Source organism: Pipistrellus kuhlii, unplaced genomic scaffold (assembly GCF_014108245.1).
Source record: "Pipistrellus kuhlii isolate mPipKuh1 unplaced genomic scaffold, mPipKuh1.p scaffold_m20_p_4, whole genome shotgun sequence".
Lineage (NCBI taxonomy): Eukaryota > Metazoa > Chordata > Mammalia > Chiroptera > Vespertilionidae > Pipistrellus > Pipistrellus kuhlii.
The window spans coordinates 21,510,695-21,533,644 of NW_023425540.1; the positions used below are offsets into that span (position 1 = coordinate 21,510,695).

At 40.5% G+C, this 22,950-nt stretch overlaps 1 protein-coding gene across 7 annotated transcripts in view; it reads right to left on the minus strand.

Moving 5' to 3' along the window:
- Window positions 1–22,950, minus strand: part of DROSHA (drosha ribonuclease III) — a 102,494-nt gene that overhangs the window by 20,113 nt on the left and 59,431 nt on the right. For all 7 annotated transcript variants that reach the window (XM_036409634.2, XM_036409637.2, XM_036409635.2 and 4 more), the window contains 8 exons: window positions 22,381–22,488; window positions 21,768–21,906; window positions 21,353–21,413; window positions 14,816–14,875; window positions 12,280–12,379; window positions 8,309–8,411; window positions 5,936–6,006; window positions 122–166 (listed from right to left, as the gene is read on the minus strand). In XM_036409634.2, coding sequence (XP_036265527.1) covers window positions 122–166; window positions 5,936–6,006; window positions 8,309–8,411; window positions 12,280–12,379; window positions 14,816–14,875; window positions 21,353–21,413; window positions 21,768–21,906; window positions 22,381–22,488 — 687 coding nt within the window. The remainder of the gene's footprint in view (window positions 1–121; window positions 167–5,935; window positions 6,007–8,308; window positions 8,412–12,279; window positions 12,380–14,815; window positions 14,876–21,352; window positions 21,414–21,767; window positions 21,907–22,380; window positions 22,489–22,950) is intronic.

Genomic DNA, 22,950 nt, shown 5'->3' on the forward strand with positions numbered 1-22,950 from the left:
GTCAGAATGAAACTGAAGGGAATCTAAGGGTAAAAGCAGGACAGGGGGTTAAAAAAGCAAACTAAAGTGACACCAACACCGGGAGCTATAAAGCTCACTGCAGAGCAGAGGCCACACTTACCTGGAGTGGGTGGAGAGGATAATTGAGCCAGACTTCTCGCAGGTCCTGGAAAACGGAGTGATGGCTTTAGTGCTCAAGGGAGCCATTTAACATGCTCTAGAGTACTAAATAAAACGCCGTTATGTGGAATCCTGAACTATTTCAGATGCCGACTCCATTTATTGAAAATTCAATAGCGCTAGCAACTAATTTTTTTTTTAAGTGTACTCACCACTCAAACTGCCTATTAGTGACTCTAATTAGCCTATTAAGCAGGGGAGGCAAAGAGCCACCCCATCCCTAGGAATGAAAGACATCTTTTAAAATGAAGTTACACGTTTGCTTAACCTAATACCACTGGGTAAAGTGGCTACTTGAATCCTATTTCTAGTTTACCATTTCCCAGAAATGTGCATCAGTTGTGCCTTTTGTAATCAAATGTCCCTAATTTTAAGCAGTTGTTCATTATCAAATAAGCTGCTTGAAGACAGAGGGAAGACATCCCACATCTAGTTCCTAAACACGGAGGTTGGTAAGACCACACCTGAACTGTGAGTCACTGCAAATGTTTACTTAAACACGGGAATGAGTGAATTTTGTGGAAAAGCCTTGTATATTATTTAAGCCATTGACTTAAGTCTACAGGGAGTTATAATAAGAACTTCGTCAGGATCAAAGCGGTTTTCTTGCCGTTTCAGACCCTAGGGAGGCTCTGACTGAATCTACTTCTGGCCTTGATGTTCGGTTTTTGAAGTAAATAATGAGAGGATTTTTTTAAGAGGGAAAAATATTTTTCAAAAATGTAAGGATGGGGTGAAGTACAAAAATTACTATCACTTGTGACACATGATGCCAAGGGGGGGAAATACCTCATACTTTTGTAGAGCTTGCATCTTAATAAAACACACTTGGGGTGTTTTCTGTTTTTGTTTTTTTGCCAATGTTAAAAAAAAAAAAAAACAAACAAACAAAAAAAAAAAAGCTTAAACATCAAACTATTATTTTAAGGCATTTTAAAGGACCTCTCTTAACCAACTTAATAACCAACCTTTCCCTTGAGTTCTCAGTGGCATGAATTATACTGAATGTCATTCCCTTCTTGCAACTTCCTCCTGTTCTCAGTGCTTACCTTCCTCCTCCCACACCCAAGGGAACCTTCACCAGACCTCAGCCTCCCTCCAGACCTCACCACTACCAGCTCCTCCCATGTCAGCCACCACCTCCCTTTGGATGCCTTGTTCGTCTCTGCAGCAGTTCTGACCTCTGATCCAAGTGCCTTCATGAGCATCTTTCACCTTACACCCAAATGACCAAATAATCACCTTTCACCTTTCCTTAACCGGGGAGTACGGTGTTAGGGAAGCCTGCCACTCTGGAGGCAGGCAGCCCAAGGGCAACCCTGATGCTACGTCGGCCATGGCTTAACCTCTCTGAGCCTCCTTTTCCTCATACACAAAACAGCCTCTCAGTACCTTTGCAAAGTGCTCTCTGATGCCTCATGAACATTAACTCAAAGCACAACCCAGTTCTGGCACAGAAAATGCTACTGTCAAGAATGAGGACCTTAAACAGCAACAACAGACAGCTATCTCTTCAAACTACCTCCCATCTCTGAAGCTCAAAATTTTAAGACTTCCTGACTCATCTTTCTCCTATGTATTTTACACTAAAAACACTGTGGTTTCTATTTAATGGCTGGGGCCACCCATCTTGGTGTAACAGCATAACCCCTCACTCACAACTAGACTATTTTCCACTGTGTCCATCTCCTTCATCCTTTCTGCACCCGGAGATGAGATTCTGCTGCGCCTAGGTGTCAGGGAAAAGGTCCAGACTGGAATCCCAGTTCTACCTTCCATCAGCTTTTAGGAAAAGCCTCTACCTTCAGTTTGCTCTCAGGGAAAATGTTCATTGACTCTTGGGACATCTATTTGTGCATATTTTTATTGAATAGCTGTTTTACATTAGCTTATTAAGATAAGACACAATCCCTGTCCTCAAAGAAGCCTGGTGGAGAAGAATAAAGGTAAATAAGTACAACTTAATAAACTCTGAGAAGTTCTATAACAGGAATATACACTAAGTGCTAGGAAAATGCTGCCTGGGGTGTCAGATAAAGCTTCAGAGAGAAGGTGACTTCAGAAGTATCCAGAAGAACACGAGAAATTAAGTAGCAGAGGGAAGAAATTAGAACCAGGGCACCATAAATGCACAAATAAGTCTCCAACTATACAGGCCCAAAAGGGTCACTCCTAATCGGCAAAGTACAGAGGATTTTAGGACAGTGAAAATAGCCTGTGTGACACTATAATGAAGGATACCTGTCACTCTACATTTGTCAAAACCCACAGAATGTAGAACACCAAGAGTGAGCCCTAATGTGAACTATGGATTTAAAAAAATTTAAAATTGGGAGGGAGGCAAGAGTAGGGGGTTTCAGGGGGTCAATGGGGGAAAGGGGGACATCTATAATATTTTCAACAATCTCAAGATAATTTTTAAAATTAAAATTAAACAAAGGTAATTCCTAGAGTGGCACAGAGAGAGTAAAACGAAAGGAGATTGAAATAAGTGGTAGTGGAATTATGAAAAGTATTCAATGCCAAGCTGCACAGTACAGACTTGGGCAGGCAGCGCATTAGAAAGAAGACACCACTGGATGCGCATGAACGATGGTCTGGCAGTTCATGTCCAGGTGAGCAATGAGGACAAACCCCAGAGCAGCAGGACGGCCAAGAGCGAACCAATTCAAGAGAGATTAGGAACAGAACTGAGAGGAATCTGAACTGAATGGAGACAGGGAGAAAAAAGCTTCAGGGTAGACGGTTTCTGGTTTCGGTCATAAAAATAAAGGAGGAGAAGGATGTTTTGGGGCTGAGACGATGAGTTCATTCACTGTGAACCTGTTGAGATGAGGAGCCTAGGAAACATGTATATAAATCTGCCCAGCGGCAATTTGAAGACAGATTTTCTAGTTTCTAGAAACGGGGACGGGTGTGTAGAGACAGAGGAGGATGGAAGAGTGAGAGAACCGGAAAGTTTACAGTCATCACCCCCTATCTTTCTAAGAGGGCCACTGGGGTGATCAATTTGAAAGAATGGCTCTGTGTGTTCGGGGTAAACCGGGAAGAGTTACACACACCGGAAAACACAAAACCAACAAGAACTGGGGCTGGGAGAGTAAAAATCAGTTCCGGCCGAGAGAGAGAAAACAGCCCTGTTATTACAGGCTGGGAGGATGCCACAGATAGAGCCAGCAGCAAGGCTAACAGTGCCTCCCTCAAGGCCTGGCAGCAGCTGTAAAATGCCAGACCACCCTCTTTCCAGGGCTACTGCTTTGCTGCCAGTGCCGCCTTCTGACCTGAGTGCCTCGTCTCACCCCCGAAATAAAGACTACTGGCGACACTCAATTGCTAAGCTGCCCTTGGCTCTTGACAGCACCCAATCCCAAATGAATCCCTTGCTTCTTCTAATCCGACCTCTGACAAGGCCCCCAACCAAGAAGAGATCCCTGCTGTAACCGGTTTGGCTCAGTGGACAGAGTGTCGGTCTGCGGACTCAAGGGTCCCAGGTTCAATCCCTGTCAAGTGCATGTACCTAGGTTGCGGGCACATCCCCAGAGTGTGTGTGTGTGTGTGTGTGTGTGTGTGTGTGTGTGTGCAGGAGACAGCCAATTGATGTTTTTGTCTCATCGATGTCTCTAACTCTGTCCCCCTCTCCCTTCCTCTCTGTAAAAGTCAATAAAATATAAAAAAAAGAAAGAAAGAAAGAAAGAAAGAAAGAACGAAAGAACGAACGAAAGAACGAACGAACGAACAGATCCTTGCTCCCTGGCCCTCCTCAGCATCAGTGGGCACCGCCCGGAGCAGCAAGGACGGCCGCTTCCCTCCGTGAGCGCCCTCCCTCCCCGCATGGAGTCAGTATTTCAGACTTTGTCGGTGGACAGGTATGTCCCTGGCAGTCTTGGGCTGATTAGACTTTCACAAAAGCATTACTCAAAAAATTAAAAAAGACAAAGGTTCACCATCGTCTGTCAAGTACTACAACTAACAGATGTAAACCAATATGCAGCTGTCAGAGGAGTCAGGATGTCCGGGCGTGCACACCTGAACATGCTGAGGTGGGAAGACCACATTTTTTTTTTAAAATATATTTTATTGTTTTTTTTACAGAGAGGAAGGGAGAGGGATAGAGAGCTAGAAACATCGATGAGAGAGAAACATCGACTAGCTGCCTCCTGCACACCTCCCACCGGGGATGTGCCCGCAATCAATGTACACGCCCCTGACCGTAATCGAACCTGGGACCTTTGAGTCCACAGACTGACGCTGTATCCATTGAGCAAAACTGACCCTGGCGGAAGACCACATATTACTGAGCCCTGGTCTGTGTCAGAAAAGGCGCACACACAAGGAGGCCTTCAGAATCTCAGCCACACCATTTGTGAGTTAATGTTCAGACTCTGCTTTTTCGTTCTGTTATTTATTCATTTCATTTCTTTAACAAATATTTATTAAACACTGCACAAGCCAGCACTGCACTGGGTACTGGAAAGAAAAGATAAGCTTGCTAAGTAGACGAGGGGGAGAGAAGCAGTTTAAAGGGAGAAAGGAATCTAAACAAAAACTGATGCAATTAAGCACGCAAGGAGTAAAGCTGCATTTAATTCAGGAAAACAGGAACAGAGTGGATGGGGAATGCAGATAGGATGGGAGAAAGGGCCAGGGAGTGGGAGTGGGTGGGGGCAGGGGAGGAGTTTAAGGAGTGAGGAGGCACACAGAGGTGAGACTGGAGGGAGAAAACAAAATACAGAGGTGGCTGGAATTGCCAACGAAAGAGGCCAGAACAAAGATATTTTCGCATTTGATAACAGGACTTCAAACACATTTGGTGTGCCATGGACATAAATCAAGATGCATACTTGTTTATGGGTACAGGACAAAACGGGAACATGGAACGTCTGTAGATAATTTTCCCATCAGAAGGAAATTCAAACATATAAAATCATCACACATCTATAAAAACAGATTTTAAAAAGATCATATCCTCAAATAGGAATATCGTCCAGGTCCCATATTTCAAAACTATTGATTCTTTTTCTTTTAACTACCCTAAGTAATACAGTAATAACATCTGACAGCCACTTAGGCTGAAGGTTGCACAAAAGCTTAAAACACTAGCTTCCTATGTTCTTTATTGCTCCACGAAGGCTATTTCATTCAATTATAATGACATTTCAATTTGGAATACAGAGCTGCCTCTCCCTTTAAATGTTAAATTGACTTGTTTTGGTACAGAAAGCATCCAGTATGCTCTATTACATACAGGATTAAAAAGGGAGCTCTAGCAATATTCATATCTTAATACTTTAGTAACAACAGAAACTATTTCAGAATCTATCATTCTTCTTAAACTATAATTTGCTTTTTTTAAAAAAGAGTACTTCCATACTCTTTATTCAGAGGCCTATCAAAAGCTCCCTATGAACTGACTTTCTTAAATATACATTTATCTAGTCTACATAATTTACATGATAACAAAACATAAACAGAAAAGCCAAAGGGTTAGCGCTTCAACTAAGCCTGCATGGGGTAGGTACTCAACCATGATGAAACAGAAAATCGTAATTAACTCCAGGATACTTCAAAATAAAGACAGAAGAAGACAAATGCCTCATGTAAATGTCCACAGACCTCTCCCATCTGCAACCGAGTGAATAAGCTATTTTTGGTACTTACTTCTCCTACACCCTCTTTAAAACACAAAGACTAATTGATATAAAATTTTCTGTAATGATATGTAACTGAGAAAAATCAAATGAGTCGAGATAAATACCTGATCATTAAAGAGTAAGCGTCCAAATAGCTGTTTGGCTTCCTCCAGGCTTCCCTCCAAGTAAACAGCTCCTAGATAAAAGGAAGAGAATGCCCACAGGAAGGCTGCATTAATATTCGCAGAAAATTACATAGCTCTATAAAAAGCGAAAAGGCAAGCCAGAACCCACTCACAGAAATAACCGACAAGATCAGAAGCCATTGCTTAAACGTAGCATTTTTCTGCTTTTGGCTATGCTTTGTGTTAAAAATGAGACTGAAATACAAAATTCAACTGACTAAAATCTAAATCTAATATTGTAAGTAAAAGAAGACAAATATGAACTGTCATAAAAGGTGCATACAAAAACTTGACTTTACAAAAATGTTGTTTTATTTTCTATATTAATGGTTTTGGTTTCAGACCATAGATAAAACCTGAGTTCAGATCAATGCAAATAAAAACCAGGACAACCTCTATCTTAAATTTAAAATAATTATCTAAAATATTTCAAATAATTAAGCACTGTACAGACATTTACCATTAATCATTACCAGGAAGTACTACAGTAACATTTTAATTGCGCATCAAATAACTCTGGAGTAGGGTAGCCACATTCTTAAAATCATGCTTTCATATCTGTCCTCAGAAAGGCCATTTTTCATGTAAAATACTGAGGCACTTAGTCATTAGAGTTTTTGATGACTAAATACATTAATTAGCTATTGATATTTACAGTAATAACAACAATAACAGTAATGATCCTAGTGACAGGCCAGATCCTGCCAGATCTCTGATCTCAAGGGGATGACAAGGAGCAGAGAAGACGGGTTTGGATCTAAGTGACTCCACTGCTAGGCAAACAGATCTGGACTGAAACCAGCAATTGTGGAGACCTGGGACTGTCTCTGTTTATATTTTAACCATTGATTTTAAATCAGTACTCTCTCCGTCTTCCCCTAACTGGAAGTGTACAGTGTATGAACACCAGATTTGCCGGAATAACAAAACATAAAAAAATATTTTTAGCCTGTTGAAAAGAAAATCTCCAGGCCATTAGGGAGTACGATTCCTAATAACTGTCTTGTCTTGAGAATAGATGTTTATGTGGAAGGGTTTGGGGGCACTTCTGCCCTGGGCACTGCACAAACCATTTTCACATGCTCATCTACACTTCCATGGGAGCCTCAGTAGAGGGTGTTACAAAAAAAGGGGAACATGTGTAATACTTTCAACAAGAATAATAAATTTTTAAAAAAGAATTACAGGATTTAGGCTCATAGGAGGTGATCTGGGGTAGGGTGATTGCAAGTTTGCTGTGGACTGGATGCTGCCAGGAATGGCTATTAAGATCTGTAAAATAACTGTAAGGTAAGTAATACTATACTATCTCCACGTCATAGATGAGGAAACTGGAGCTCCAAAAGAATCAGTAACTTGGTGAAGATACAAAGGTGGAAAATTATGCAAGAAGAACTTGAACCATGCCTGCCTGGTTCTGGAGCCAACTATAATACTGTCAAAAATATTATGTATACAGGGAATAGTAATTCCACCCGACAAATCCTGAAAATAGGATACATTTGTGCAAAACAAGACATAGCTGTGAAAAGACTGGATAGTTATTAAACATTCCCTCGCCACCATCATCAGCACAAAACTATAAGCTTTTATATGCATTTTCAAAGGAAGAGGGCAAAATTGATAAGGCAGTACAAAGGCCTTTGAAAAATAAAACATATTCAATCATTTCTAAAAAAAAAAAAAAATCAAGGAGTTGTCAATCTACCGTAACGTTTCATTGTAAAGCATACTTGCAATCACCAGCTAATTAATGCTTCACAACTTTTCTGTAGCAATGACTGACTGCCTGTACTTTGGTTACAGGAAAAAAGAAACCGAGGATATAGAGGTCTGCATCAGTCTTGCTTCAAGAGAATAAATAATAGTTGTAGAGACTCAGCCCTGGGGTTTTAACAAATGCCATGTTTTCAAGATGTTTAAGTCCGAGAAATCTTGTAAATAGTTTAAAATGTGATCACAAACAATATTAGGGCCTCGCCAGCAACTGAGTTACTGTTTATTTATGGATGTGATTCTGAATCAAATCTGGAAAGCGATCCATCTCCATATTAATTCACTTCAATTCAACTTGGTGTGCACATCTAAGCACGTACATGACAACAGACCATCCCAGGCACCAGCAACGCAGGAAAGAAAGCATGACTGCCCCAGAGGAACCACAAAAACGACAGCACAACGAGGGGGGAGTTACACTACGGGCCTCACATGCTTTGGGAAAAGTCATTCTGCGCCAAGTCTCCACACTAAATTGTATGTGCTTTCCAGACATTTTAGACATTCAAGAAACTGAAGTATAAAAAAATAAATTACCTATTAATGCTTCAAAACAATTAGCCATTGCATGTCGAAGGTCTGATTCTCTGCAAAGATCAGGTCCATGGGCATAAAGCATAAATCGATCCAGTTCAAGTTTCTATAAAATTCAAAAATGAAAAAAAGAAATAATTTGGCAAAACCAAAAGTGTAATAACTCAACATTCCTAGGGGTAAAGGTAAAAAATTAATTGGCACATGTCAGTATAGAAAGAAAACTAAGTCTACTATTCATCAGGAGTCCTTACCTATGATTCAGCTCTGACAAACCTTGACTTTTCCCCAAGCAGACTTCTATAAAACCTATTCCAAGTTCAGATCAAGCACTAGCCCAAGCTGGAATAATACTCTGCTAAAAGACCATGGGCTCTTGGGTTCACCCAATATGTCCAGGAAGACACAAACCCAGCTGAAGTTAACCTCTTTGTGGTGCTTATAATGCTGGCAGATTAGACTTTTATGTGGTAGAGTAAATGAGGAACCTCAGAAGACTTCAAAATGCCTTACATCTCAAATATTTTCATTTTATTTTGATAAGGATTTGGGGGTTCCTCTATCTTTGTATCTGTGTCCCCTTTATGAGGTCTCTATACTTACGTTTTTGAAGGCTCAGTGAGATCCTCTCAGCAATGGTTTGAATTTATTTTAAGGGCTCTGGGAATACTGTTTGTAATTAATTATGTTTCCCTTTTTACGTCACCTTAGGAAACTATAAAGCCAAATTTGTGGCCCAATCCTAGAAATTGTGTAGGACTTACGAATACATCTGTGTATATTAACTCTACCTCTAACTTCATTTTACTCTTATCCATATTTTCTCTTTACTTTGAGTTCAGTACATACTGTTTCCATTACCATATAATTCAATTCAATAAATACTTAATAAACAACAACATGCCATGTAATATGGAACAAGACACAAGTCAATGAATAACCTAGGACAGTATGAGTATCAGATAAAAGACTCAGATTTTGTATATCTCAGTATATATGTAAAAATATCCATATCCATTTATATTGGAAAAAGACAGAGACAATAAAAACAAGATGTATATGCTACCAGTATTTTGTACTGCTAGGAATTCATGAGTATAAAATAAACTCAAATGACAGTATTGACCACCACAAATGCAACAGCAGAAAATAACTTTTTTTTTTATTTTAAATATATATTTTATTGATTTTGTACAGAGAGGAAGGGAAAGAGATAGAGAGTTAGAAACATCGGTGAGAGATAGACATCGATCAGCTGCCTCTTGCACACCCCCTACTGGGGATATGCCCGCAACCAAGGTACATGCCCTTGACCGGAATCGAACCCGGGACCCTTCAGTCCCCAAGCCGACACTCTATCCATTGAGCCAAACCGTTCTTGGCAGAAAATACCTCTTAAAAACATTGATCCCTAAGTAGAAGAGTTTATACCAAAATATGTAAATTTTATCTGTTTCACAACTTCACTGGGAAAACTCAATTGTTTGCCTTCTCTGGAGCCTTGCTTGAGAACAGACTGCAAGCCATATTTTATATATAAACAACTATTTTGGAATCCTATGTATTTTCCAACTTCTCATAATCCCTGCTCAATATCCTTATTTTTTTTCATGCAGGCATTAGTGAAACTTTTAAAAAGGAGTAATGTTCAACTTGCATGTGTTAAAATGTTTATTTGTCCGAGAGGTGACTTAGAGCTTTCACTAAATTCTCAGAGGGCACCAATCCTCCATCAATCCCCTCCTCCCACATGGTCAAGGTCCACTGGGACAGACAGGAGAGCAAACCACCACTGCCTTCTGCAGGAGCAGACGGGTGGTGTGTGAGACGGGAATGTTGGAAGTTGGTGTGGAGGAAGATCACATAGAAATTCCTGAAGGAAAAAACTGGCCACCCCACTTTGTAAACATCCAATGTGTTACATGACTGTTTCTGTTTTCCTGATATGGCACCTTCTCATACTTGGTAAATAACATCCCTAAAATTATTTGAAAAATAATTATGCAATTTCATTATATCTGAAACTGGAAAGAAACAATGGAGGAAGGATGACGATCTATTTATTAACATATATTTCCAGTGGACATTAACATGGACCAGGAAGCAGCTCGACAATTTAAGCAACTAAACACTGAAGCAGTTTTACTGAGAGTTGTGGGATTTTGTGCATTGTAAGGCTGCTAAAACCAAGTTAGCACACCTGTTGCCTATAGTTTCTCTTTGAGGCATCATTATTGCTATTCTCAGATGCCACTAAAGCTGGGCCAAAGCCTACCTGTAACCATGAGGATGAGGCTGCTACAGAAAACACAACAATGCACTTTTGCTGCACAAAAACCAGGGGATAAAATTAACCACAATTTGAATGTAATTAATGTCTTGTCAGTCATAAAACTAGATTAGATTTTACATAGTCATTCCTATCAAATTCCATCATTGATATAAAAATGGAAGAAAACAATAAAAATTACTTAAGGCAAAAATGAAGGTATATATGTAAAATATATAAAAGCTTTTTCAGTGGATCATCAGTTGGGGATTGGAGGGGTACCATCCCCCCTGCTATAGAATAAATCCACGGGTCTATAAAATGTAATGATTTTTAATGAGAATAGTGGCAGCAACAAAAACAATGAGCTCCTTCTAACTCACATGTTTGGGTGATTGTTAGGATGAACAGGCATTGTGCTGAGCCCTGTATAAACACAATGGTTAACATTCAAATGACAACGTCATGCAGCCCTCACAGCTACTCTGCATGGCAGGTGCTGATGCCAACCCCCTCATGCAGATGAGAAAGCAGAGGCCCGGGGAAGAGAACGACACTCTGTCCGGGACCCGCTGCAAGAGGAAGACTCTTGTGGCCAATGCAAGTGCACAAGTTCTATCTGCTATGATCTATTATGATGAAACATGCACAGAGATAGGAACATCAACTGAGATAATGAAGTAATATGCCTGTCATGAATCTAAGTTGAAAAAAGGTTCTGGTGGGTGGGAAGAGATTAACCAAAGACTTAAATGCATATACTGAGTGACCAGATTATTGTGATCTCTGAACGCATAATAATCTGGCCACTCAGTGTATATCCTATATAATAAAAGGCTAATATCCAAATTGTCCCCTTGACCAGGAGTTCAACCAATAGGCAGGCCGGCCAAACTGCCCATGTCCTCTCCCCCTGGCCAGGCTGGTTGGACCCACCTGGTGAATTCATGCACCAGGCCTCTAATATACACACACACACACACTGAGTGGCCAGATTATTGTGCATTCAGAGATCATAATAATCTGGCCACTCAGTGTATATGAATAACCCATGGACAATAGTGTGGTGACAGCCTGGGGCAGGGGGAGGGATAGGCTATAAGGGGCCAATGGGGGAAGAAAGAGGGACATCTGTAATACTTTCAAAAATAAAGATAAGTTTGTGTTTTTTTTAAAAAGGTTCTGTTAGTCACTCAGCTCAGTAAAGGTGGCTGGCTGGACAGCCTAAACCCTAAAATCTTAATGAGATTTGTAATTTCGGGGAATTCTCAAAGATCTGTAAAGTATCCCCTATGGATATAAATGGTCTGGAGTATTCTATTCAAAGCTATAATTCTACTTGTTAAAGTAAATTAAAAACAAATATAATACAGGAATATTACACAAGAGAACATTATTTAAAAATTCATGTCTTTTGCTCTGCTCTCATGTTTCTTTTCCCCAACTCTGTTCCTGCACATCTGTCAAAATTTTCCCCTTCTGTTATCAAGTTACCACACTGTAGAGTTCATTAGCTGCTAGAGAAACTCACAAAGGCAACCAAACTAATAAGGCTGAATCTTTAAAACCCAAACAAAAAAATCCTTCCTGGTCTGCAAAATGCTAAGCCCTTACACACGCCAAAGAGGTATGGATTCAAATGCAAAACTGTGCGCGGGCTGAGGAGCATGCCAGGCTCCACACCAGGCTCAGAGGTCGGACACACCTTGGCGAGCATGGCGAGGTGTTGATTCTGGACGATGGCAGTCCGGTAAGTCGCTAACCCTCCTTCCTCCAGACTAGGAAACAAATAGTACAGGTGGACACTGCAAAAAAGAAAAGCACATAAATAAATATGCATCACACCTTTCTGTCTGTGGCTCTGAGCCACAAAAGTAGGCCAGGCAAGGGATCTGCATAGGAAAACTGAACTAAACTAAACTGAACTGAACTAAACTGAAGGGTCTGACTGAAAGTCTTTGAGAGTTTAACAGAAAGCACAGTATATCTGAATGTGCTGAAACCCGAACAGCTCCATTCACTCGTGTTTTCACCATTATTTCTGTTAAAAGGTTCCTCTGGAATCTGATAGCAACAAAGACCTGAACAATGTCACACATTGCTAAGAACAAACCCACGTGACACTCACAACTGGGCCTAGAAACAGTACTTTTCTTGGGTTAAGCTTTGGGCAGCCCCTGAAGAGAAGCCTGGGAAGCCCCGAGCAGGATAGCAGTGGAGGCATATTCTACAACAGAAACTGATGTTTCCTAGATCTCACACCGTGTTTGAGACCCACTAAGCTTGGCTAGCCCTACGTGTCCAGGGAAAGCAGCTTAGACAGCAGCCCCTTTGGATCAGTATATCCTTGTGGGAAAAGAAATGACCTAAAGAACAAAAATAGCTCAATATAGTTCCAAGAAAAGCATGTGTTAGCTCCCTTTAAAAAAGAAATTATGTATTAGGTATAGTAATAATTAATGTCGTTTTCTAATACCTTTTTAAAATTGAATTTATTTAAACAATACAACAAAATTTAATCAACAATATAGTTGCTGTTGTTTTCTACTACTTGCGCCCAACGCTCAGGAAGCATTTTAATCCCTCTGTTGTAAAATTCTTGTGATTTTGATGCAAAAAATTCGGTCAATGCATTTTTGAGGCATTCTTCATTATTAAATTTTTTTCCAAGAAGAAAGTTTTGCAAAGAACGAAACAAATGGTAATCAGAAGGGGCAATATCAGGAGAATATGCAGGTTGAGGGAGAACTTCCCATTCCAACTGGCGCAGTTTTTCAGCAGTGATTCTTGCAGTATGTGGTCGTGCGTTATCGTGGTGAAGAATTACGCCCTTCCGATTAATCAGCGCGGGTTCTTTTTCTCTTAAAGCTTGGGCTAACCTTTCCAATTGGGCACTATACACTGCACTTGTAATGGTTTGGTTAGATGGTAAAAGTTCATAATGAAGAATTCCTTTAAAATTCCACCAAACACACATCATCACTTTTTTCGCATGCAAATCAGGTTTTGGCGTGGGCTGCAGAGCCTCATTTTTGTCCAACCATTGAGGCCGCCTTTTCAAATTAACATACAGCACCCATTTTTCATCTCTGGTAACAATTTGCTCTAAAAACAGCAAACGGTTTGGACGAGAGAGGAGCAAACTGCAAATTGTGACTCTTTGATTACGGTTGTTGTCGGTCAACTCATGAGGAACCCATTTTCCAAACTTTTGGACTTTGCCAAGTGCACGCAATTGATTGGAAATTGTTTTTTGTGAACAATTTAAAGTTGTCGCAAGCTCTTGTTGGGTAATTTGAGGATTTTGCACCAAAAGAGCTTGAAGAGCTTCTTGATCAAAATTGGACACACGGCCTCGACCACTCTTGTCATCTAACAAAAAATTTCCCTCGCGAAATTTCTCAAACCAACGATGGCATTTTCTGGCGCTAACTGCATCTTGACCAAGAGCACTACAGATGTGTTTTGCAGCCTCACTTGCTTTTCTTCCTAATTGGAACTCGTAAAGCATGCAGTGCTGAATATGCTCTTCATCCGCCATCTTCTTAGCCCTAGTTTTGCAACAAAAACCAAACCAAACACAAACTTTTTCAAGCAAAACTTGTTAATTGCACTTCACACGTTCTGTAGATACCACGTGTTTGAAGGTTATGTCAATACAAGTCAACGCCAAGCAAGATTTTAAACGAATGTTTAAAAACGACATTAATTATTACTAGACCCAATATGAAAAAATAAAAACACACTTTCCTACCCCTACCTCCAAAATACAGACCCTAAAACACTTCTGGGGAGAAAACACACGCATCCCCAAAATCTCAACATTAAAATCACTTGTAAGCTTCACTTCCCATGAGATCAGAAAGAGTAAGAAAGGGATCCAAGACAAATCCTAGGAAATGAAATGACATTTTAAAATATCATTCCTTTCTTTACAAACTTAATATAAGCTCTGAAGCATCTAGACCAAGGCCAGCTGATCTCTGCGGCTGTGGCAACTTGAACATAAACTTGACTGGACAGAGAAGCCCGCCTTCCACCTTGTAATCTTGCCCGCTGCAGCATCTGCAAGGGCAAGTTCTCAGGGCAGGAGCCACAGACCTGGGGCTGGCCAGCTCCACAGCAGGGACAAAACACAAGGCATTCCAATGGCTTATTTGGCTAATTACAAAGAAGGCAATGCATCAAGCATGTTTCCTGTAAAATGCAATTAATGGGGAAGAGAAGAAGAGCCGCCTTACCTTGTCAGAAACTCGACGACAGCATCACCCAGGAACTCCAAGCGCTCATTGTGATTAATCCTATAAGAAATTTTTAAAATCACTGAAAATAGCACGCATTTACATTCACTCCCTCTCCCCTCAAAGAAAGACATGAGGATTAGCTCTTTTGATATGAGAACACTCTACCTTGTTTTGATCCCTGGTGGTGCATGTGGGTAGCAACCAATGTTCCTCTCTCACATACTACTAGTAAATCTCTCTCTCTCTCTCTAAAATAAATTTTTAAAAATCTATAACAGTAGCAAATCTTTTGTTCTTCTCCCATTGTTTATCCTGTCTTAATCACCCCCATTATAAATAACAGCAAGCTCCAACATGAGATGTTTACTGAGCAGTAAACACTCCATTTGTTTTGGAGAACTGAATCAACAGAGGCATGAAATCTAGATTAACTGTAACATTTATACAGCACATCTGGTCTGAGGAATTCAAAGCACTTTATAAAACAACAGTCTCCTGTAACAGTAATTACTGTAAGATACCATTTACTTCATGGAAAACCATCTTAGATTTGGGCAAAGTCCAAGGGGAACTGCTAGAGTGAGAGTATGGATAACATTGTCTCACTCCACCTTCTAAGACACAAGCAGTGATTGATAGAATAGAGCTAGAAGGGCCTTGGTGCTCCTTTGAACCTCCCACCCAATTCAGGAATCCCTTCTATTCATCACATCTATGTACCTGGACACTTGTGAGGAAGAGGTCACGGGCTGCTAGACCTGAGACCCACTGGAGCCATGGATCCCAGATTAAACATCCTTGGGATTTAACCGGAAGCATTTAAGTCAGTAAATCCACTCAGTGGAATTCACATATAATGAATGTGTATCGTTACTGTGTTTTACACTTACTTGTGTATAACTGATTTCAAATATACTTTGCAATGATCATTTCCTTAAAGACGCAGACAACAAACAGTCTACAAGTGTCTCTCTGTTGGTTGGGTATATTCTTATACTTTCTGTCTAGCAATAACACTTCCAATAAAATAAAAACAAAACAAAACAAGGCCGCTTGATTCTCTCCTTTTTCCCTCACCAGTCTTCTGGCCCCTCTTTCCCAAAGGTCTTACTGATAATGCATGGATTACTTAAATGTCACGCAATACCTAATCCTTTAGAGACCCTTTCCGTTGTAACATTTCATTGCAGTTTGCAGGAGTTAAATATAACTGAAATTTATGTGGCTAAGCAGTAACACTTTTGAAAATTGTAGGTGGCATATTCACTTGAGATGATGCCATCATAAAAGTTAATTATTTTGTAGTTTTGATAGGCAGACAGAATTTTACCTATTAATTTTAAGTCTTCATGACTTTTTGTAAATCCTAGCTGATCCCAAATCAGATTAAGTAAAATGCTAACCAGCCATGTAAAGCTCTGCTGATGGCTCTGACCATGACCCGTCTTGATACCCCAGCTCCCCTATTGCTAGCCAACAATAACCTTGGGTAAAAGTACTATCATGAATGACATTCTTTCCTATCATACGTATTTACCGAGGCCCTGCTCTGTGCAAAACACTAGTTGCAAAAGGAAAGGAAATTTAAAAAGAAAAAAAGAAAAGAGTGAGACCACAGACCTTCGAAATGCTTACAGTAAGACAATCAGCCCATCACACAATTATGATACACAGGAGAACTAGAATATGCACCACAAAGCAGACGCCTGCAGGCTGTGGGCAGAAGTCCCCGGTTACAGGGCATTCCTCAGGTGGCTGGGCAATGACTGTGGCATCAGGGAGGGGAGACAGTACACTTGGCAGCACGGTAAGTACCTCAGTCTCACTGGTACGTGGTGAGCCATGAGAAGGATGTGCCCAGAAAAGTGACCTGGGGCCAAGCCATGCTGTTGGGACTTCCAGGTGGGGAGGTTCCAACTTATTCAGGGGGTGACAAGACATCCCAGAAAGCTTCCAAGCAGGCTGCTGCCACTAAGAACAAGAATCAAGCTCCAGAACCAGCAAGCTGGCTGGCTGCAGGGTGAAGGGGAACTGGCAGAGCTGGTCACTAACTGCAGGGTGGGCAGGTGGGAGAAGTGGTTTTCAAGGGGACTAGAAGTCCACTGAGAGCCCCTCCTCTCGGCCCTCTCCCCTGCCTGCCCTGCACGTCCTCCTTCCCATGGCCATCAGTGCCAAAAACAGATTTCCCAAACAACTTAACTGGCTCGCTCGCTCTCTCTTCCCTTAATTCTGAGCAGGCTCGCTTGGGAGGAGATAAAACCACTGACACTTGCAGCTTAATGGTGTTTGCTTCAAAGATATACAAACACTTCTGAGGAACAGATGCATCTCATTTTATAATAGCAAACTGAGAAACAAACCGAGGAGAGGGCAAATCACTGCAAATGAACTCAATTATTCAATGCACAGTACAAAACTGACCTGTGATCCCTAAACAGCCAGCAGAGTTACCCTTAGCCCCACAGCAGTCTTGTGTGTACATTCCGCTCTGACCTTCACTGAAGCACTTAGCAGAGGCTCCCTTATAGTAAGTGATTTATGTTTGTAGCACTCTCTACCCACTCAGGTCGCCAGGCCTCCTGGTGAGTGCAGCTTAGACATACTTGTCTTGGAATCACCTAAAGTACCTACAAACTGCCTCCAACTCAAAAGGCACCGGCTCAGTGTCTGCTGAATTCCCTTTGGGTGAAGCTTTTTAAGGACTGTTCCCAGGGCTGTGCCCACTGGGGAACGCGAGATAGCAGCATGGGAGCAGCAGCAGACCTGGCCCTGGAGGCCAGGAGGCTCTTCCTGAACGGAAACTCCAGCCAACTCTCTATCAGCAGAAAGATCACAGACAGGGCTGAAGACTCTCAGCACAAGCATTAAAGGCCACAAGTCCAAGGACAAAAGAAAGTGTTTATTCTCTGTCGATGGTATCTTTTTCAAAATGGGAAATTCAGAAAGAACACCGTTTCTCAGATATCATTCCTTTTGCCATGATAAGTAAGCATCTCTTTGTAATAGCACAAAAGAAAACATAAATCATGAGGCTTGAAAATACTACTGGTGACATAATTTACATACCAACAACTCAAGTTGGGGCAGAGGAGACAAAGATTTAAACCTGGCCTCATCAGCCAGTAGGCATCTGCTTTCATTCAATTTTGGGGGGTGAATTTATACAGGCCTAGCCCACTTTCTTCCCAGGTTCTTCAGGGGCTCAAGACCACACAAAATACGAGTACTAATATATGAAAATACCTTTTAAAATCAAGAAATAAAATAAGAAAAGCTAACATTTAAACTTTCCAACCCATTATGTAAAGCCAGTATTATTCTAACAGTGAAACCTGACAGAAGCAACACAGGAAATGAAAACTATAGAATTGTATTTCTTATGAATATAGACACAAGAATCCTCAACACTAACAAGCTAAATTCACTGCATACAAAGAAGACTACTATACACCATGATCAAATGGGATGTAGCCCAGGAAAGCAAAATCATTTTAACATCCAAAAATCAATTACTAATACATCATGTGAGTAGAATAAATGGAGGGAAAAACACATGATCTCAATAAATGCAGAGAAAACATCTGACAAAATTCAACACAACATTAAGCAACTAGGAATAGAAGGGAACTTCTTAAACCTGAAAAGGGACATCTAAGAAAAACCCAAAATTAATATCAGATTCAATGATGAAAGACTGAATGCTTTCCCCTTAAGATTAGGAAAAAGAAGTAACTGCTCTCACCACTTCTATTTAATACTAGAGGCCCAGTGCATGAAATTCATGCATGGGGGGAGGAGGGGATCCCTCAGCCCAGCCTGCACCCTCTTGCAAACCAGGACCACTGACTCCTAACTGCTGGCCTGCCTGCCTGATCACCTCTAACCACTCTGCCTGCCTGTCTGATCACCCCTAACAGCCTCTGCCTCAACCCTCACGGCTGTGGTATCATCCAGAAGGACGTCCAAAAGGTCCTTCAGCTGTCCAGTCTAATTAGCATATTATACTTTTATTATTATAGATTGTACTGGAGGCTCTAACCAGAGCAACAATGTTAAGAAAATAAAACAAGAGGCAATCAGACTGAAATAAAAATAAGTATCTCTATTTGTAGATATATGATCATCCTATCTAATAAAGAGGAAATATGCTAATAGGCCCTCACACCGTAGATGGTGGCACCCACAGCCAAGGAGGGAATATGCTAATTGACTGTCACACCCTCAAAGATGGCAGTGCCCACAGCCACAAGATGGCAGTGCCCAGTCCCCTCAGCCCCACCGGGTGGCAGGTAGGCCCGACTGCTCCATGAACCTGACTCTGGAGTCCCCCAGTCTCCTCAGCCCCCACAGCCACCCAGGACCAGCAGAGGCTCAGGTAACCAGGGCAGCTGAGGCTTGTGCTGCTGGCAGTGGTAGCAGCAGAGGTGTGATGGGGTGTCGCCTTCCCCTGATCTCTGGGTCACCTCCCGCCCCTGAGGCTCCATCCCTGAGGGCTCCCAAACTGTGGGAGGGGGCAGGCCAGGCTGAGGTATATATATATATATATAAAATATTGTGAGGAATACACTAAAAACCTATTAGAGCTAACAAGGAGCTCATTAAAGTTGCACGACACAAGGTCACTATATAAAAATCAGCTATTATTTCTATACACTTCCAATGAACAATCTGAAAATGAACTTAAGAAAAAACAATTCCACTTATAACAGCATCAAAAAGAATAAAATACCTAGGAATAAATTTAGCAAAAGATATGCAAAATGTATACTCTGAAAACTACAAAACATTTTTGAAAGAAATTGAAAAAGACAAATAAATATAAAGACACCAATGTTCAAGGAGCAGAAGATTTAATATTAAGAGGTAATTGTTTACAAATTAACATACAGATTCAACACAATCCCTATCAAAATATCAACTGTGACTTTAGATTAGGCAAAGTTTTTTAGACATGAGAGAGAACATTGATCAGTTGCCTTCTCCACATGCCCAGATTGGAGATTAAGCCCACCAACTGGGTATGTGCCCTGACCAGGAATTGAAACAACAAAAGAAATAGTTGATTGAACTTTGTGCTTTAAAGGACATCATCAAGTGGTGAAAAGATGATCCTCAGAATGAGGAAAATTTTTGCAAGACTTGTATATCTAGAATACATAAAAATTATTATAACTCAATAATAAAAAAATAACCTAACTTAAAATGAAGAAAGATCTGAACAAATATTTCTCCAGAAAATACAAATGGCCAATAAGCCCATGAAAAAATATTCAACATCATTAGCCATCAGGAAAAATCAAACAAAATCACAATGAGATAACATATCATACCCAACAGGATGGCTAAAATTAAAAGAAAGAAAGTAACAAGTGTTGAGAAAAATGTGAAGAAATCAGAAACCTGATATACTACTGTTGGGAATATAAAATGGTGTAGCCATTTTGGAAAACAGTCTGGCAGTTTCTTAAAAGGTTAAATAAAGTTACCATATGACCCAACAATTCCACCCCAAGGTATATAACCAAGAAAAATCAAAACATCTGTCCAGCCCTGGCTGGGGGATCAGTTGGTTGGAGCACTGTCCCATACACCAAAAGGTGGCAAGTTCAATTCCTGGTCAGGGTACATACCCAGGTGGTGGGCTCAATCTCCAGTCTGGGCATGTGGGAAAGGCAACTGATCAATGTTCTCTCTCTCTCTCTCTCTCTCTCTCTCTCTGGGCATGTGGGAAAGGCAACTGATCAATGTTCTCTCTCTCTCTCTCTCTCTCTCTCTCTCTCTCTCTCTCTCTCTTCTTCTTCTCTCTCATACACAGAAAACTGATAATTGTTCTCTCTCTCTCTCTTTCTCTCTCTCTCTCATATCCTTTGCCCTAGCTGGTTTGGCTCAGTGGATAGAGCATCAACCTGCAGACTGAAAGGTCCCAGGTTCAATTCTGGGCATATGCCCAGTTTGTGGGCTCGATCTCCTTCTTCTTTCCTCTCCAAAAGCAATAAAAAATATATTTTAAAAACAAACAAACATATCCTTGAGTGAGGATTAAAAAAACACACACACAAACATGGCAACACAAAAATCTATACACAAATATTTATAGCAACATCATTCATGATAACAGAAAAGTAGAAACAACTCAAAATGCCTATGAATTGGTATATGATTAAATAAAATGTGACATAACCATACGATGGATTAAAAAGAAATGAAATACTGATACATACTATAACATAAAATAAGCCAGTCACAAAGGATCACGACATACAATATATTGCCACTAATACAAAATGTCCAAAATAGACAAATTCATAAAGATTGAAAGTACTAGTTCCCCAAGGCTGAGCAGGCTGAAAGAAAGGGCAGTAACTAGTAAGAAGCACAAGGTTTCCTTTAAAGGTGATGAAAGTAGGTAATGATCATGGCTGCACAATATTGTGAACATAGTGAAAACTACTTAGCTGTATACTTTAAATGGGTGAATTATATAGTATGTGAATTATACTGCAATAAAGCTGTTATGAAAAAAATCTACTTTACCTTGAAGGAGTTGGGTCATCTTGGCCAAGGCGTGACATAATATTTATTAAGGTGTTAATTCCTATTTAAAAAAAAAAAAATACACAAGTAAATACTGTTAGCAGCATTCTAGAGCTATGATATGACATATTGGAAAAAAATTATCTAGCTCATCCCAATATGACTTTAAAAAGTTTAATATCTGCATGAGTACAATTTTAATCAAATTTGTTACTTAAAACACTGAATAGGAGGAATAAGTTTTCCTAAAAAATTCACCCATCCTCTTTCAATGCTCTGCTCATTGTGGACATAATTTATATGGGCCAAGAAGCACTGAAAAATGAGAGGATGAAACATGTCACCAGGGAACCATTCCCGGTGGAGAATTAACCCAGAACACAGGCCAAAACACGAGAGCAGAATCCAAACACACCTTTTTTCCGCATGTGCATGTGATGAACTTTTCTGTCTCCATATTTGGGCTGCCGAATTCCACAGTTAGACAAAGAATTCCTGGCATGATCAGGATTCATTCCAAAATTCAAGTGATGGCTCGGGTGAGTCATGGCCAGCTAAAATTTCAGTGAAATAAATTCAGCCTTAAAAACTCAACACAGAAATGCCATCTTTACCCACCACTGAAACAGGAAAGAGAGCTGTCTAGCCAGTCACTTTTAAGCCCCAATCTTTCCATCTATCTCCTCCAATTTCCATAGCTCTGATGCAAGCCCTGTTCTAAAAATAAATCTAAAAGTCTACATCTTTTGGAGGAGAATTAGAGTAGTAGAAAGAAGAGCCATAAGGAAGGAAAACCTGAAAGAAGGGGCTCAGGTTTGACAGGCAAATTTTTGCTTTAGTTTGTTACTTTAGGGACAGCCTAAAAAAAAAAAGGGTCTGAAAGTGGCAACCAAAATAAAGGAGAGAGCGGTTTCTAAACATCGTCATCATCTCCCAGAAGAGAGAACTCAATGCTCCCTTTGAAACCTGCAAGATGAATTACTGCTATATCCTGTTATCATGTGAGTGTACAGGACAGTAATTCTTACCTGTAACAGGCAACGATCTTGGAAAGTATACCCTATCAACTTGTCCAGGTGCATTAGGCATTGGTGGTAGCGAATATGATGGGTCAAAACAGGTAGCATCATTGCATGCTAAAAAAAAAAATTGTTTTAAATCAGTATGTTTAACTCTATGCAACTTTTGAAAAATGCAACAAATGAGAACTATTTTCACATCCCAAATTCCATGTCAGAGTGTCTTGAAACAGTTTAGTGAGGGCATGGCATCCTGATGCACAGTTTACAAAGGGTGGAGGACCTTAGTTGCTAGGGGTATAGTCTCTGGAACCAGAATGTACCTGGGTTCAAATCCTGCTCTGTTACTCATTCACTGTGGGGCTTAGGGCAAGTTATTTCAGTTCCTGGCCTCAGTTTCCTCACCTGTAAAATGGGGGGTTGGGAGGAGTATAGCTACTTTCAAGGACAGTAAAAAGGATTAAATAAGCAAACATAAAAACGGTTTACAAGTCCCCTTAGCCCTCATTCAAGATGGTTCCATCAGAACTCAGCAAGATAACCTTGAGAAGGTCAAAAGAACATCTGTGCCTCCTTGTC